Genomic DNA, 14,367 nt, shown 5'->3' with positions numbered 1-14,367 from the left:
TATATATATATGTGTGTGTGTGTGTGTGTGCGCGCGTGTGTGTGTCTGTGTGTGTCTGTGTGCGTCTGTGTGTGTGTGTGTGTGTGTGCCCCCAACCGTGGCATGTTGGTAGAGCAGTCTCTTTGAAGTTTGTAAGTTTCCTCAAGTCACGGATTTAAATCCCCTTTGGCCAGTTTATCGGTAGTGAGAACGGTCCTCAAAAAGTTAGGCACATGAGAGTGTGTCTCATATAATAGCCTCCAACCATTCTTATATATTTGCGTTATATATATATATATATATACATATCTGTGTGTGTGTAATTTATTATATAGTGGGCCTTGCATTAATACTATTTGGCTTAATTATTCAAGTATTATGCACATATCAATATATTTTAAATAAATTTAAAATCCATCCTTATCTAATTACTTCTCATTAAAAAAAAAAAAAAAAATTCTGCTAAGGCTATGAAATTTATTGGCAGCTATTAGCTACAAATTAAGAAAAAAATAATTTATGGCTGAATTTAAATTTTAATTTCATTTTAATTTTAAATTTAGAATTTATTTTTTTTATTAAAATTAAAGTCAATTTAAATTTATAAATTTTAGAACAATTGATTCGATCCCATTTAAAATTGTTAAAACTTAATATGAAAAAATAATATCAAATTTAATATAATGAAAAATATTAATTAATCTTATAAATTGAATTTACTTTTATATACTTTAATATACAGCTTGTGAAAAAAAAATAATCCAAAATTAATTTATTATAATTTAGTTTTGGCCCATGCAGGTCTCGAACCTGCGACCTTCGCGTTATTAGCACGACGCTTGACGCTCTAACCAACTGAGCTAATAGGTCTACTGTTGCGTAAAAATATTAAATTTTAAATTTATTAATTTTTACACATTTACATAAACACCATCCAACTCTTATGTATTTCGTTTCTTTCTTTATCTCCTTAACATAAGGGGATTTGTAGCGAGAGTGATTAACACAAGTCTCATTTTCAACAACAGTCTCCTTTGATCTTTTTGTTTCCTTCGAAACTTGTCTAGCTATCGAAATAGAAAGCCAAGCCTTACCGAACGTCCCCGTCAGCTGGGCTCTTGTCTGCTATGGTGACCCTTCACTATGGTCACTATGGTGATTCACTGGGGGTAGGGGACGGTCCTCTAAACCTAGTCCCTGCGTTTCCATTCCAAGCAATGGTGGGACTGACTCAACTAATAAGGCTCGCTGGTCGGATCAAACCCAAGGCCAAAGGACAGACACATCAGAATAATTGGTTGAATCCCTTCATGTTATGAATCTCTTTGACAATTACAACGATTTCTTCGTGAATCATCAGAAGAATGCCAATTACGAGTATTTTAACTTTTAAAGTGATACACATTATCATGCATGTATAAATAAGGTGGTATATGTGTGTGCATGCGTGCATGAATGCAAAATGAGTGGTATACATGTAAATTCTCTTAGAATTTGTGCATGAATGCATAGAAAAAAAATGAGTGGTATACATGTAAATTCTCTTAGAATTATTAATTTTATAAATAATATTAAGAGATATTAAATTAGTCCTGCGCTGTCGCTATAAATATTAATTGAAATAAGGCTTTTCGGTGGCATCAATCTTTTGTCGTTATATCATTTTGATATTTATAATATTAAGAGATATTAAGTTAGTCCTGCGGTGTCGCTATAAATATTAATTTAAATAAGGCTTTTCGATGGCATCAATCTTTTGTCGTTATATCATTTTGATATTTCTCATTGAGCATAATATAATATGTTCTTCAGTTACAGAATTTGGGATATTTGTTGAGAAAAACGAGGGAAAATGTTCTTTTATTCGTATTTTTATCTCATGTTTATAGAGGCGTGTTTTGTACAATTACAGAAAGGATGGAACGGTTATGAAAACCGTTCTTAATGTCATTAAGACTCCAATTGATTGTATAGATGTTATGGTATATTTGTATTGCAATTTGAATTTCAACGTTGGCTAGTTGGCTGGATGGCTTGAAGTCAATCAACCGAAGCGACCAGCCGAGTGACATTCGTACCCTATGGAATACACATAGTGAGTCGTCGCTTATTTTTCGTTCAACTTGAATTTTACAAGGCTCGTGTCTCGTCTGTCTGGTTGGTTCTTCGCCTTGATCGGATCTCCCAATATTGTGAGGTCTTAAGCGGATTTTGTCGCAGTCCACACGCGATATCCGACGAGACTTGCAGCCGGGATGATTCACGTCTCACTTTCCGTGTGTCTTGCCGCTACCGGGCGGAGAAACATCTATGAAGTTTGAACATATCCCAGGTTTGGAGATGTAGCTTCATGCTCGCTCTTCAATCGCCAATTGATTGCTCACCTCGAAAGGAAGACCTTTTCATCTTGGTTGTTCGTTTTCTTTGAGATTCATGTTAGTATTTTTGGTATATGCAGTTACGTCCTCTGATTTTTCTTTTTTTTTTAATATTTGTCTTTTAGAAAGTAAAATATTATATAGAATGAAAAGGACTATAAAGCAATTGTGCCACGTGATTTTGTCACCTTCAATTAAGTTTGGATTAAAATATTAAATTTTCAAGTTGGACCAACTCAACGCCTTAATTATTGCATCTTATCCCCTCACGCGTTCTTAGCTTTTGTTTTTTTTTAAATAAATATTATATTACATCTCTAAATAAAATGTAAAAAATTTGAATTTAATTTATAGATAAATCCATTAAATTTATGAAAATATCATCTATATTTTTATTTTAAAAATATTTAGAACATTTTATCATTTGTTTTAAGGATATGAATTTTTGTTTGTATTTTTTTTAAGAAAAATTGTGTTTATTTATTTTTGGGTTTTACCTCAATATTATATAGATCCTAATTAATATCATGTGAACCCACGTGCCTACAACTTATGAGTAGTGTTTTAGGGCCCGTTTGGGCCAGCTTATAAGTATGGGGGCATTTTTGAAAATGTCGTGGTACCGTTTGGATCGCGCGTTTTGCGCGATTATCCGAAAATACTGTTCCATTTTTACACTAAACGCAGGCCGCAGGTCGATTATCCGAAAACACTGTTCCATTTTTACACTAAACGCAGGCCGCAGGTCTAACCACGCGGTCGACCCGTGAGCCGCGTTTCAAGATAAGCTGTTTATCCTGAAAAGCACAAGCTGTCATAAATGCACCCTTAGTCTTTGGGACAATTGCTCGTCAATTTTATTCTTCAAATTACCATCATGTTTGGGACCATTGCTTTTCAATTTTATTTTTTAAATTAAAATCAACTTAACTACAATATAATAATTTTGGATTCGAATCGTGCATATTGCTCTAAATAATAATACAATCATCGTAATCTTTTCCCGCTTTAGGTTGGAAAAATATTGCGTGGTGACGTGGCAGACGGTGGTTGGCCGCCCGAACATACGGTGTACTGACAGAATATTTTCTCCTTTAGGTTTTATTTCTACTATTCTCTATCTATTGTAATATTTGTCTCATAACATTTTTCTTATAACTCATCCTCTAGCTCGGATGTGCGGAATCATAAATTTTCTCGAACAAATGTTGCATTCTTTAGAAATGGATAACATAGTTCTAAATTTAAAAGAGATGAATTATCTTCCATACTCCTTTGGATTGAGCTCTCTAATGTTTTGGTATGTTAAAGATCGTGTGCAAAATTAGCACTTCTTATTGATGGACTTACATAGATTCGCTATAACTTTTGATTGTATGTGCGTCGGCTTCTCTAACTTCGCCTCTTTGACTGATTGATTGATACCAATTACGAGAGTTTTGCCCGATTATTATTATTCGATCATCATCGTCCAAGAACTTTAATCAAATCGATCGTTCTTCAACATTTTGTATCCGACCATTTTAACTATTTATGTGAGGAATATTTATATAAAACTGAGACTAAACAAATTTCACATTATTACATTAATGCCGTAAATTTTTTAGGTTGTGCCATGAATTTAACGATTGATTTAACTTAAAAATCAAATCAAACATTAAAAAAAAAAATTAAAACTAAATCCAATGCTAAGTTAAATCGAATTTTATCAAATTAAAATTTTCTTAAAAGCAATTAGGAGATAAATTTATTCCATTAATATCATTCGTTGCTCCTCCCCCACACAAAATATTACGTGCAGATTAGGTGTGGATTGATAATATTTTGTGTGGTATTATAGCGATATTATATCACAATACTACTACAATATTACTAAAATATCACTAGAACAGCGCATACGATAATATCCTCATAATATTTATGTATTATCATAATATCACCAAAATATTCGTACTTTTTTCCACCACACACCTGACGGAAAAAAATTTTGCGTGTGTATTGCGTACGTCAGGGTTATACAAAATGTACATGAGGGTTATATATGTGTTATACTCCATGTAATCTCCCCGTAACCTACCTGTAACTTACAAATATATGAAAACAGAATCGTAGAACTTAATAGAAGATACATGTAGGTTTCATATAGATTACAGTGAGATTACAAAGGATATAACACAGATAAAACACTATACTCCACAAAGAAAAGAAACTTATTATTGCTGAAGACCGCTTTTTTGTTTTTGTTGACTGGTTCAAGGGCTGAAATGGTCCAATTGCTGTCACTTCAAAAAGGCATTGCTTCAAAACTAGAATTGGAAAGGTTGTATTAAATTACATGGGCCAGAAAAGTATATGGTGGAGCCAATGATTTCTCGCTCTATAATACACGCGTGTGGACTAATCAAATATTTGGACATATGGTACATTTAAAGAAGAGGTCTCTGATCTCCCATAAAGAAGTTGCCAACTTGATGAGTATTGTTGGAGATTGGGGGTCTAGATCCGGGTTTTGTCGGCTTAATGAGTTCACCTTGAGCTTGGCGATTTCACCGTAAGTTTTGACAAGTTCATCTCGAGTTCAGCTGATGGATTGAACTTGAGTGAATTCGTGTCAAGTTGGGGGAGTTCATACTATCAAAGCTTCAAGATAGTTAGGTTTGCGAAAAACTCTTGAAAAGAATAAAAATTAGAAGACAAAATTAACATTGCTGATATAAATTGTTTTTCATAGTTAATATCAAATCCAAATGTTAAATCTCGCCTCAATTGAGGGGATATAATTCATTTTCTTCATTTTTATCACATTTTTTTTTTAATTTTTGAACATTAGATTTTTATATCATACCCACTGCTTCACAACTTCATCAATTCAAGTGACAAACACTACTCGGTAGCCCATGTTGCGAACAACTTCTGGTCAACATGATGCACAACAAGCAGGAACTCACAAATTCATCAGTCTAACCTCTAATCTACCATTTAATCAAATTGTTAGCAAATATATATATATATATATATATATGCACTCCTTAGCAGAGAACTCTCTTGAGCTACACATTGTGCCAAACAACTTATTATATTTTACTTTTTCAATGCAAACATTTTTAGTCCCAACCATTAATTTATGGATGGTATAAAAAATGTATGGCATCATCAAAATACCCCTGTGTTCGATGATGTTAGATGTCATCTAGTGAGAGTCCAATGATAACACTGAACTTTTAAGGAATTTAGGTTCCTTAAAATCTTACACAAAAGAGGGGGGATGACATCATTATTAGTGGCAAGTGTATGTTAGGACATCACATTAAGACATTTTCTAGTAATATTAAAATTGTAAATATACTGGAGTTAGAGAAAAGAGATGTTACCAAAATCACAAGATGGAAAAAACTTCAACAAAGATAAGAGCCATGGAAGGAATGCATGACCTTATGGAATTTAAGGGGGATGGAGTAGCATAGATTTCAATAACCTAAGGAGTGATTGGAGCAACTTTTAATAATCCTAATTAGAAAAGCTAATAAAAAGAGCAACATGACAATATATAACCCATTAAATGGTTGAGAATTCTCATCCTAATGATTAAAAGTTTCTTTGTTATGGCTAATTGAAAGAGGAGGATAGAGATGGATAAAGCTCATTTAGGCACTTCAGTGGTTGTTCCCATAAGTTGGTTTGGTTTTGGCTTTGCAAAATTTTAATGAATCACCAAAAATGTGAGCAATGGAGCTTATCTACATAGTTTAGGAGTGATTCTGATAAAGAATTCTAGCATTAAAAAATGTAACAGAGAGTCACAAAGAAGATTTAGTTTAGGTTACGGGAAGAGTAATATTATAATGAAAGAGTAAAGATTAGAGAGAATATAAGTGCTAGCATAAAGAAGAAATAAGAATTTAGAATAGTTGCATCCATTAAGTAAAGCAGGAATTAAGCTTCATAAGCTTTGAAATTGTCAACTTTGTGTTATGGAATTATGGCATCATAGAATATGTAAGACTAGGAATAGTTACAAAAGAGGTTATTCGAAGGGTCCTCAAGTTATATTTTTAAATGCATAAATTTTTCTATGACCTAAAGAGGACCTATTTATAAGTTACCTCAAGAAGAATTGATGAGAGAGATTTTAATGAGCAATTATCAAACAATGTTAATGGTTTGAAATTGAATGAGGTACATGTTACTTAAAAAGAAAGAAGGTCATAAATGTCATGAATAAGTTAACCAGATGTGAGAGGGACGTTAGACATTAGGTCAAACATATATGTAGATGATGATTAGGCATAGTTCTTGGTGATTAGCTATGACTGTAGATCATCAGGCAAACTACTGGAATCTAAAAGCATAGAGGTTATGTCATACTTTGTAGTGGCATATATAAAAATCATGTAGGCACATATAGGTGTTGATAGTCATAACTATGAAGAATTGTGAATGTAAGATGCATAGAAGCAGGCTACTTTGAGAGTTAGATGTCACTTGACAATCAAATATAATAAGTTGACTATAAAATTGTGTTAGCAAATTGAATTCAAATGGAAGTCAGTTGTCATGATTTTGAGGTTGATTTGATTTATCAAGTCAATCAGATGTCATAGTTGGTCAATCCCCAATGCTTTAGCTAACCAGCCAATATGACCAAATTAAATACCATGCACAAGGACAACCAAATTTACAATAGCTCTAAAGAGTTCCTCATTTTTATGGACTATCATGACAATCACCGGAGCAACATCGATGCAAGGCCATCATACTCACCAACATGAACATCACTTGATGTATGAAGATCAAACAAAAGTCAACTTTTGTTATGACAATCATTGTTTAAACAATAATATAATATCGATAAGCACAATGACATTAGCATCACTTACAAATGCTAGATATCATATGGCACTCCTCTCATATCATTATTGTCATTATAAAAGAAGTTCATCATCTATCAAGCATGGTAGTATGAACCAGAAGTCACTCAATTATCACCACAACAATAACGTTAAGTTTTTAAACACGATAATATAAGCATTACATGTGGACTCTTAGAAACTATATTGCACTACTCTCTTACTACATTAGCCATCACCACAACAAAATCACAATTTGTCAAAAACGATTGCCTTAACATTCCCACAAAACCCTAAAATGGAGGTACTCTTTTCCTAGATCTAGAATAGTTGAGAGTGAGGATTTCAATAATATTGTTTTTAATTGAAAACATAATAACTTCCATAATATGCACAATAACTACATTTGTCTCACAACTCACCCTCTAATAACTTGTCATAATCTCAATTGCATCACAATCATCACACCATCACGACGTGTTGCAACTTCACTTACATCATAGCAATCTCCCTCAAAACTAACACCACATTCTCACTATGATCTAATTGTCAACCTCGGGACTTGAGCACATTTTAATCTTAAACCTCTCCATCAAGATTCATGCCATAAAGTCATCGACATTATGACCAACATTATAAACTCACTTATATCACGAACTAATTAACGACTTACAATTCAATCTCATTTGAGTTGTATTAATGTTCAATGATTACATCAAGAATTGCATTTCAACCTTATTTGCAATATTCCTCCAAGTATCTACATCATAACATTGTTTTTTTTTTCATAGTTGTCCCTCTTCCAAGATATACATAGCAACCTCGATGGTATTGTTATTAAACATAAAGACTTGTACACTTGGCACAACCATCTCGTTTAAGACGTACATCATAATGTCTCAGCGCAAGGAAATGTAATATCTTCTAATAAAACCTATGTCATAGTCATCTTTAATCAGAACTAGAATACAACCACCTTCAGAAACAATACAATGTAGTTGTTTGCATTATCTTCATTTATTTGCTAAGAATCATCTAGTACTAAAATCCCTCTAATATTATAATGTAGCCTTATTTAGCACCGTCACTTCTAAAAATGTGGTCCTCATGTCAAACATGTATCAGACACCGACACTTGTTCGCACACCCCGACAATTGTCTGACACTACAAAATGTGCCTGAATTTTTTCATGCTTTAACACTCCTTAATCATGCCTCGACACCACATCGAGCATGAACTCAACACAATTTCAAGAAAAATAAGGCACTAAAAGTAGAGAGTTATAAATATTTTTATAACCCTAAGTATAACTCATAGTTAAAGCTCCCTCCAACATCAACAAAATAGAGTATCAAATGTTCATCCAATATTCGTTGAAACCAAGCATTGGTAGTTCCATCTTTCTTTGTCAAAGTCGAGTGTCAAAGGTTCATCCTACATTCTCCAAAGCCGAGTGTTTTAGTTCTCTTTTGTTCATCAAAATCAAACCTACACCAACTGGAACTGAAGCCATAAGCGTCTCTATGGTAACCTGAACAAAAGTCATACATGTTCGTTGAAGCCGATCCAAATATCCACAAACTTGATGATGCTTGCACTAAAGCTTCTATTTGTTGAACCCAAATGGAGTCAAAGTTGTCTTAGTTTAGTAAATGATAATTTATTATTTTTTAAAATATTTAATGAGTTAATAGTTTTAAATCTATAATCATTTTAATTTTAAAAACTAAATTTTAACTTAGTTAATTAAACAATATGTAATAAAAAATATTTTAAAATTTAATAGATAAATTGAAGGAATTATTTTAAAATATATTATGTCTAATTTTAAAAATTAATTTTTATAAGCACGAGATTTCATAATACAAATTTATGTATTTAAGTCGTGCAATGATGAAAAAACATTGAAAATTTTGAAAAAAAAATGAAAAATACCATGAATTTAAATATTTGTATGAGAACTTAAAAAAATGGATGAAAGAGAGTGCTAGATTTAGTGCTAGATTTGTAAATAGGGTGCTAGATTTGTAAATAGCAATGTCTTGGGGTGCTATGCATTTAATTGCCCCATTTTTATTCACAATATTCAGGTACAAATATATTTTGGGGGAATTTACATACAAACCATACAACTCTCATATATTTACATATCTAACATCAAAACTCTCATATTTACTTTTACTACACTTTGATGTCTTAAACCTATAGATCAAAATGTACATTTCACACTGGAAAAGTTTATAATTGTAGTATCCTTAATGCAATATTAAATATTCAAGGGTTATGACTATAAATATGAAAGTTTAGGTGTTAAATATGTAAATATGTAAGAATTGTGTGGTACATCTGTAAATGAAGAGGTTTCCAATGCGAATTTGTATCCCACAAACATGACAATGGTAGATGGAAGAGTTTGACCAAAAAATACCATGTTTTGCTTACTGCCTTGTGCCATTATAACTTTTTTCCAGCCGACTATGATGAACAGATCAACCGTTGACCAAGTTGTTTCTGTTCATCAAATGAATGGCTAAGATTTCACCCGAAGCATTGCCATAGGCATATACAGAATATGACACCAACGTGTAATGGTGTAAGAAACCAAAATTTGAGTGTTAGATATGTAAATACGTAAGAAATCTGTGATGTGCATGTAAATTTACCTACAGAGAACAATTATGTCAGGTTGCACCCATCAAAATCAGATTTTTACATATATAGGACAATTTAGTCTCTTGCACTTCCTGAAATATCATTTTAACTTTCGTTGTCCTAGCCCCACTCACGTTGGGTCCGACATCCGGATGAGATAAGTGTGGATGGGTCAGATTTGATAATATTTTGATGATATTGTTGGTATTGTAGTGTTAAAAGACTATAGCAGGAAAAATGTGGTGGCACAGCAAGGTAAAATAACAAAGGTTACCTTTTTAAGATCTCACAGAAGCAATTAAAAGGGAGGTAAAGGGGACTCATCTGATTCTGACAAATTCCGGCTTCCATGAAACTCCCAGGCCTGCAACAGCAACCATGTTCTTCTCCATCCAGAAACTCCTTTTCCAACCATCAGAAACACGAAGAAAGGAGAAGAAAGACAGCAAAGATGAGGAAGAAAAGAGAAACGCACCACAAAAGCCCTCAACTTGCTCAGACTGCTTACATGGTCCTTGCCTTGGGGATGGTGAGCCCACCAACTCAAAGCACAGGGTTGCTGCCATGAACATCACAAGTACCAGAGCTGCTCGGTGCGAGTTCGCCAAGTTTGCCACATCTTCCCTCTTTTCCAATTCTCATTTCACCAACCATGAATCCATCCCTTCCCTGTTAGATGCTTTCTCAAACTTCTCAGAAGTTTTTCCGCAGTACCTTGAGACACAGAAGGCTGATGATATCAGAGAGAGCGAGTACAGCCACCTCAACGATCATGTCTGCCTTGATTACAGTGGGGTTAACCTCTTCTCTCATGCACAGATGAATCAATCGATTGCATCGTCTTCTTCATGCCCTCCGCAGCCATCGGCATGGCAGCCTCCGTTTTTCAGCATCTCCTACAAGTCTGCAAGCCTCAAATCTGAGGTACAGTATGGGGAGGAAGATAGAGGCTTTGAATCTGCCATCAGAAAGAGAATTATGAGTTTTCTCAGAATATCAGGGGAGGAATATGGTATAGTGTGTACTGCCAATAGAACAGCTGCTTTCAGATTACTGGGAGAAACTTATCCATTCCACTCTAACAAGAGGCTGCTGACAGTTTACGACTATGAGAGCGAAGCCGTGAGTGCAATGGTGGAGAGTGCTGAGAAGAGAGGAGCGAAGATCATGTCTGCGGGCTTCTCCTGGCCAGGCATGAGGATTCAGACTGCAAAGCTGAAGAAGATTTTGAGCAAGAGGAAGTCGGAGAAGAAGAGAGGTTTGCTAGTCTTTCCACATATGTCTAGGATGACTGGGGTGAGGTTTCCTTATCTGTGGATGAAAATGGCAAGGGAGAATGGTTGGCATGTGATTTTTGATGCTTGTACTTTAGGGCCAAAGGACATGGACGCACTTGGAATCACAATAATTCAACCGGACTTCATCATTTGCTCCTTTTTCAAGGTGTTTGGGGAGAACCCATCAGGGTTTGCCACACTGTTCATCAAGAAATCGAGCAGAGAAGTATTGCAAACATCCATTTTGGCAAGAAGCATTGGGATGGTGAGCATTGTACGTGCAGGAAAGCTGTTTGATTTACCAGCAGAGGAGGTGGATACTACAAGTTCATTCTCTGGCCCGATACCCACGAGCTCAAAACAGAAGCAAATTGTGAAATATGAGGAAGGTGAGACATCTGAGGTAGCTGGACTGCCGACGAGTGCAGCAGCAGAACAACAAGAAGAATCTAAAGATGAAGAGGAGGAGGAGAAGGAAGAGGAGGAGGAGAAGGAGGTGGAGGAGGAGGAGCAGTCCTCAGAAATTGTAGAAGTAATGAGAAAACCGACCAACCACAACGATGAAGAGATAGAAAATGAAGTGGATGTCGAATTCAAAGGTTTAGACCATGCAGATTCTCTAGGTCTTCTAGTTATACATAACAGACTCAGATGCATTACAAATTGGTTAGTAATTGCATTTATGAAGTTGCAGCATCCTCACTCTGAAAATGGTAATGCCTTAGTGAAGATTTACGGGCCAAGAGTAAAATTTGACAGAGGACCTGCATTGGCATTCAATGTATTCGACTGGAAAGGAGACAAGATTGACCCTCTACTTGTTCAGAAACTGGCAGACAGAAGTAACATTTCACTGAGCTGTGGCTTCCTGCAAAAAATCATATTTACAGAAAAGTATGAACAGGTCAAAGTTGCAGTTTTAGAGGAAAGGATCCATGAGAACACAGCAGCTTCAGATAAAAAAAAGAAAGAGAGCCATAATCTGGGGATAGCAGTTGTAAATGCTTCATTTGGTTATCTAGCTAATTTTGAAGATGCTTACCGGCTCTGGGCTTTTGTTGCCAAGTTTCTGGATGCCGATTTTGTCGAGAAGGAGAGATGGAGATATGTGGCTCTTAACCAGAAAATGATTGAACTGTAGAATGAACAGAAAGGCCTAGAATCCGTTTTTCTTATTGCTAAACTTTACAGATGGGGAACATAAGGGAGCATTTAAATTTCCTATCAGTTGGGAATGATCCAATAGTATCCCAGCAGATATTTTATAATTGACAGGATGCTACCTATTCATTCATTCTTTATCAATGATGTACAATGTTGTAAAAGTCAATTGAACTGGTTAAATTTTAATATTTATTTATAACATTAATGATACACGCTTGCAATAAAAATGTCAAAAAACTTTGTCATGCATTCGTTTCATATATTCACTTTTTTATTATACTTCCTTGGAATGAAATGAAAGGAGAAAGAAAAATTATCTATCAGTGATGCAAATGCTTACAAAATAATGAGAAACAGCTGGTGAATATTGCTTGATCTAGAGTAGAGGAAAAGTTAACCCAGTTTCACAGATGAGCATCTGGAAAGAAAAGAGTAGAGTGCCAACATAGTCCTCTGATTATTTATATGGAGCTATTTTGTTCTTAGAGGTCATAAACAAATTAGTCCTCAAAATCTTTTAATATTGGCCAAAATAGTCCTCAGTGAGGACTAGTTTAGCCCCTTTTAAAAGAGTACGGAAACTAAATTGACACTTTATTTAGGACTATTATGACCCTAGATAAAGAGTTAGGGACTATTTTGTCACCTTTCTGAGAAAAATGAGATTGGATCTGTCAAATATAACAAGGAGATCAGAGCTCTTACCTGTCCTGCTTCAGAAACACTCTCATATCTCCATTCTATCGCTCGGTCCCTTGCTCGAAGACGTCTCCCTAGGGCTTCTGCACATAAACACTTTATTTATGTTAAAAAGGTTATATTGTATAATATTTCTATTACCCTTGTCTAATTTTACAAGTTTGACACTTGACTCTTCTATATAAATCAAATGTAATTAATTACTGTAATATGTATGAATGATTCAATAAAATGATCATATTGAAAAAGAGTTTTCCACATTTCTTTCTTCAGGCTCATTCTTCAATTCATCTTTTTATCTCTTTTCACGTCTTCTCTTTCTCTATAAAATCTTCTTTATGGTATCAAAGACATTCAATCTTCACAGCAAAAAGCAGATCAATATTCCAAAGTCATTAAAGTTCTTCACATCTCATATCAAGATCATGGCAGCCACAACACTCACCCAAGGCAATTATATGGTAGGGAAAATTCAGATTCTCAAATTACTAGCAGCAAATGGGTATGAATCTTTTCTCAACGGTAATAGCCCTATTCCTCCCCAATTCACACCTGATGAACATGGGAACATGGCCGAAAATTAAGAATACTCTATGGAATTTTGTTGATAAAAACCTTATAGCTGCTATATTTTCCATAATTTCTTCCTCAATCTTGCCACATATTCTTCATCTTGATCATATAGCTGAAATTTGGCAGAGTTTAGAACGCCAATTTCAGTCCACAAATCTAGCTTGTGTTTTTCATCTCAAAAACGAATTGCATAATATCGCCATGGGTAATAGCACAATGGCCCAATACGTCACAAATATTAAACATCTTCTGGACAACATAGCAGTTGCAAGTTCCAAGAAAGATAATAATATACCATCTCATGCACACTCAACGGTCTTCCACCAAGCTACCAAGCTTTCAAAACAGCAATACGAACCAAAGTCATTCCCCTTTGACTGGAAGATTTTATTCGTTACTTCATAGTGAGGAATGTAATCAAAATCAAGAAACTACCAAACTCACACAACATTCGGCCATGCTTGCATACAAAAACAAAAGCAATTATTAGTCAGCAAGAAATTACTCCAATAATTCTATTCCAGGCAAAAATTTTCTGAGCAACAAACAAGCATACTCAAACAAACAATCAAGAAAAAAAATTACCACAATTTGTCAAATATGCAACAAAAAGGGGCACTCTGCTCAAAATTGTTGGCATAGAACCAACCTTAATTATAGTGCTACTTCTCCTCCTACCACAACTGCACTCACCAACCAGCTTCAGAACAACAATTCTAACTGAATTTTAGATATTGGGTCACACATGTGGGCAATGGTATACTACCCACACCAAAGCGTAAGCAATCTCTTTCTCC

General features: G+C 34.6%; 1 protein-coding gene and 1 non-coding gene across 2 annotated transcripts; one reads left to right on the top strand and one right to left on the bottom strand.

Annotated features, from left to right (window-relative positions):
- Nucleotides 1-768: 768 nt before the first annotated feature.
- Nucleotides 769-849, bottom strand: TRNAI-AAU. Its single transcript has one exon. It is a non-coding gene; the product is annotated as a tRNA-Ile (tRNA).
- A 9,057-nt stretch (nt 850-9,906) lies between these two features.
- Nucleotides 9,907-12,510, top strand: LOC110029108. Its single transcript, XM_020731234.1, has one exon. It carries the CDS (start codon nt 10,236-10,238, stop codon nt 12,273-12,275), a length of 2,040 nt encoding a protein of 679 aa, XP_020586893.1. The 5' UTR covers nt 9,907-10,235; the 3' UTR covers nt 12,276-12,510.
- The last annotated feature ends 1,857 nt before the right edge of the window (nt 12,511-14,367 follow it).

Source organism: Phalaenopsis equestris, unplaced genomic scaffold, assembly GCF_001263595.1.
Source record: "Phalaenopsis equestris unplaced genomic scaffold, ASM126359v1 Scaffold000549, whole genome shotgun sequence".
NCBI classification, from domain to species: Eukaryota; Viridiplantae; Streptophyta; class Magnoliopsida; order Asparagales; family Orchidaceae; genus Phalaenopsis; species Phalaenopsis equestris.
Note: the sequence above shows the minus strand (reverse complement) of the source record. Positions and strands in the feature narration are given on the sequence as shown.

What these genes read in the sequence shown, in the direction of transcription:
- LOC110029108 (XM_020731234.1), top strand. Translation starts at nt 10,236, where the DNA reads ATGTTCTTCTCCATCCAGAAACTCCTTTTCCAACCATCAGAAACACGA.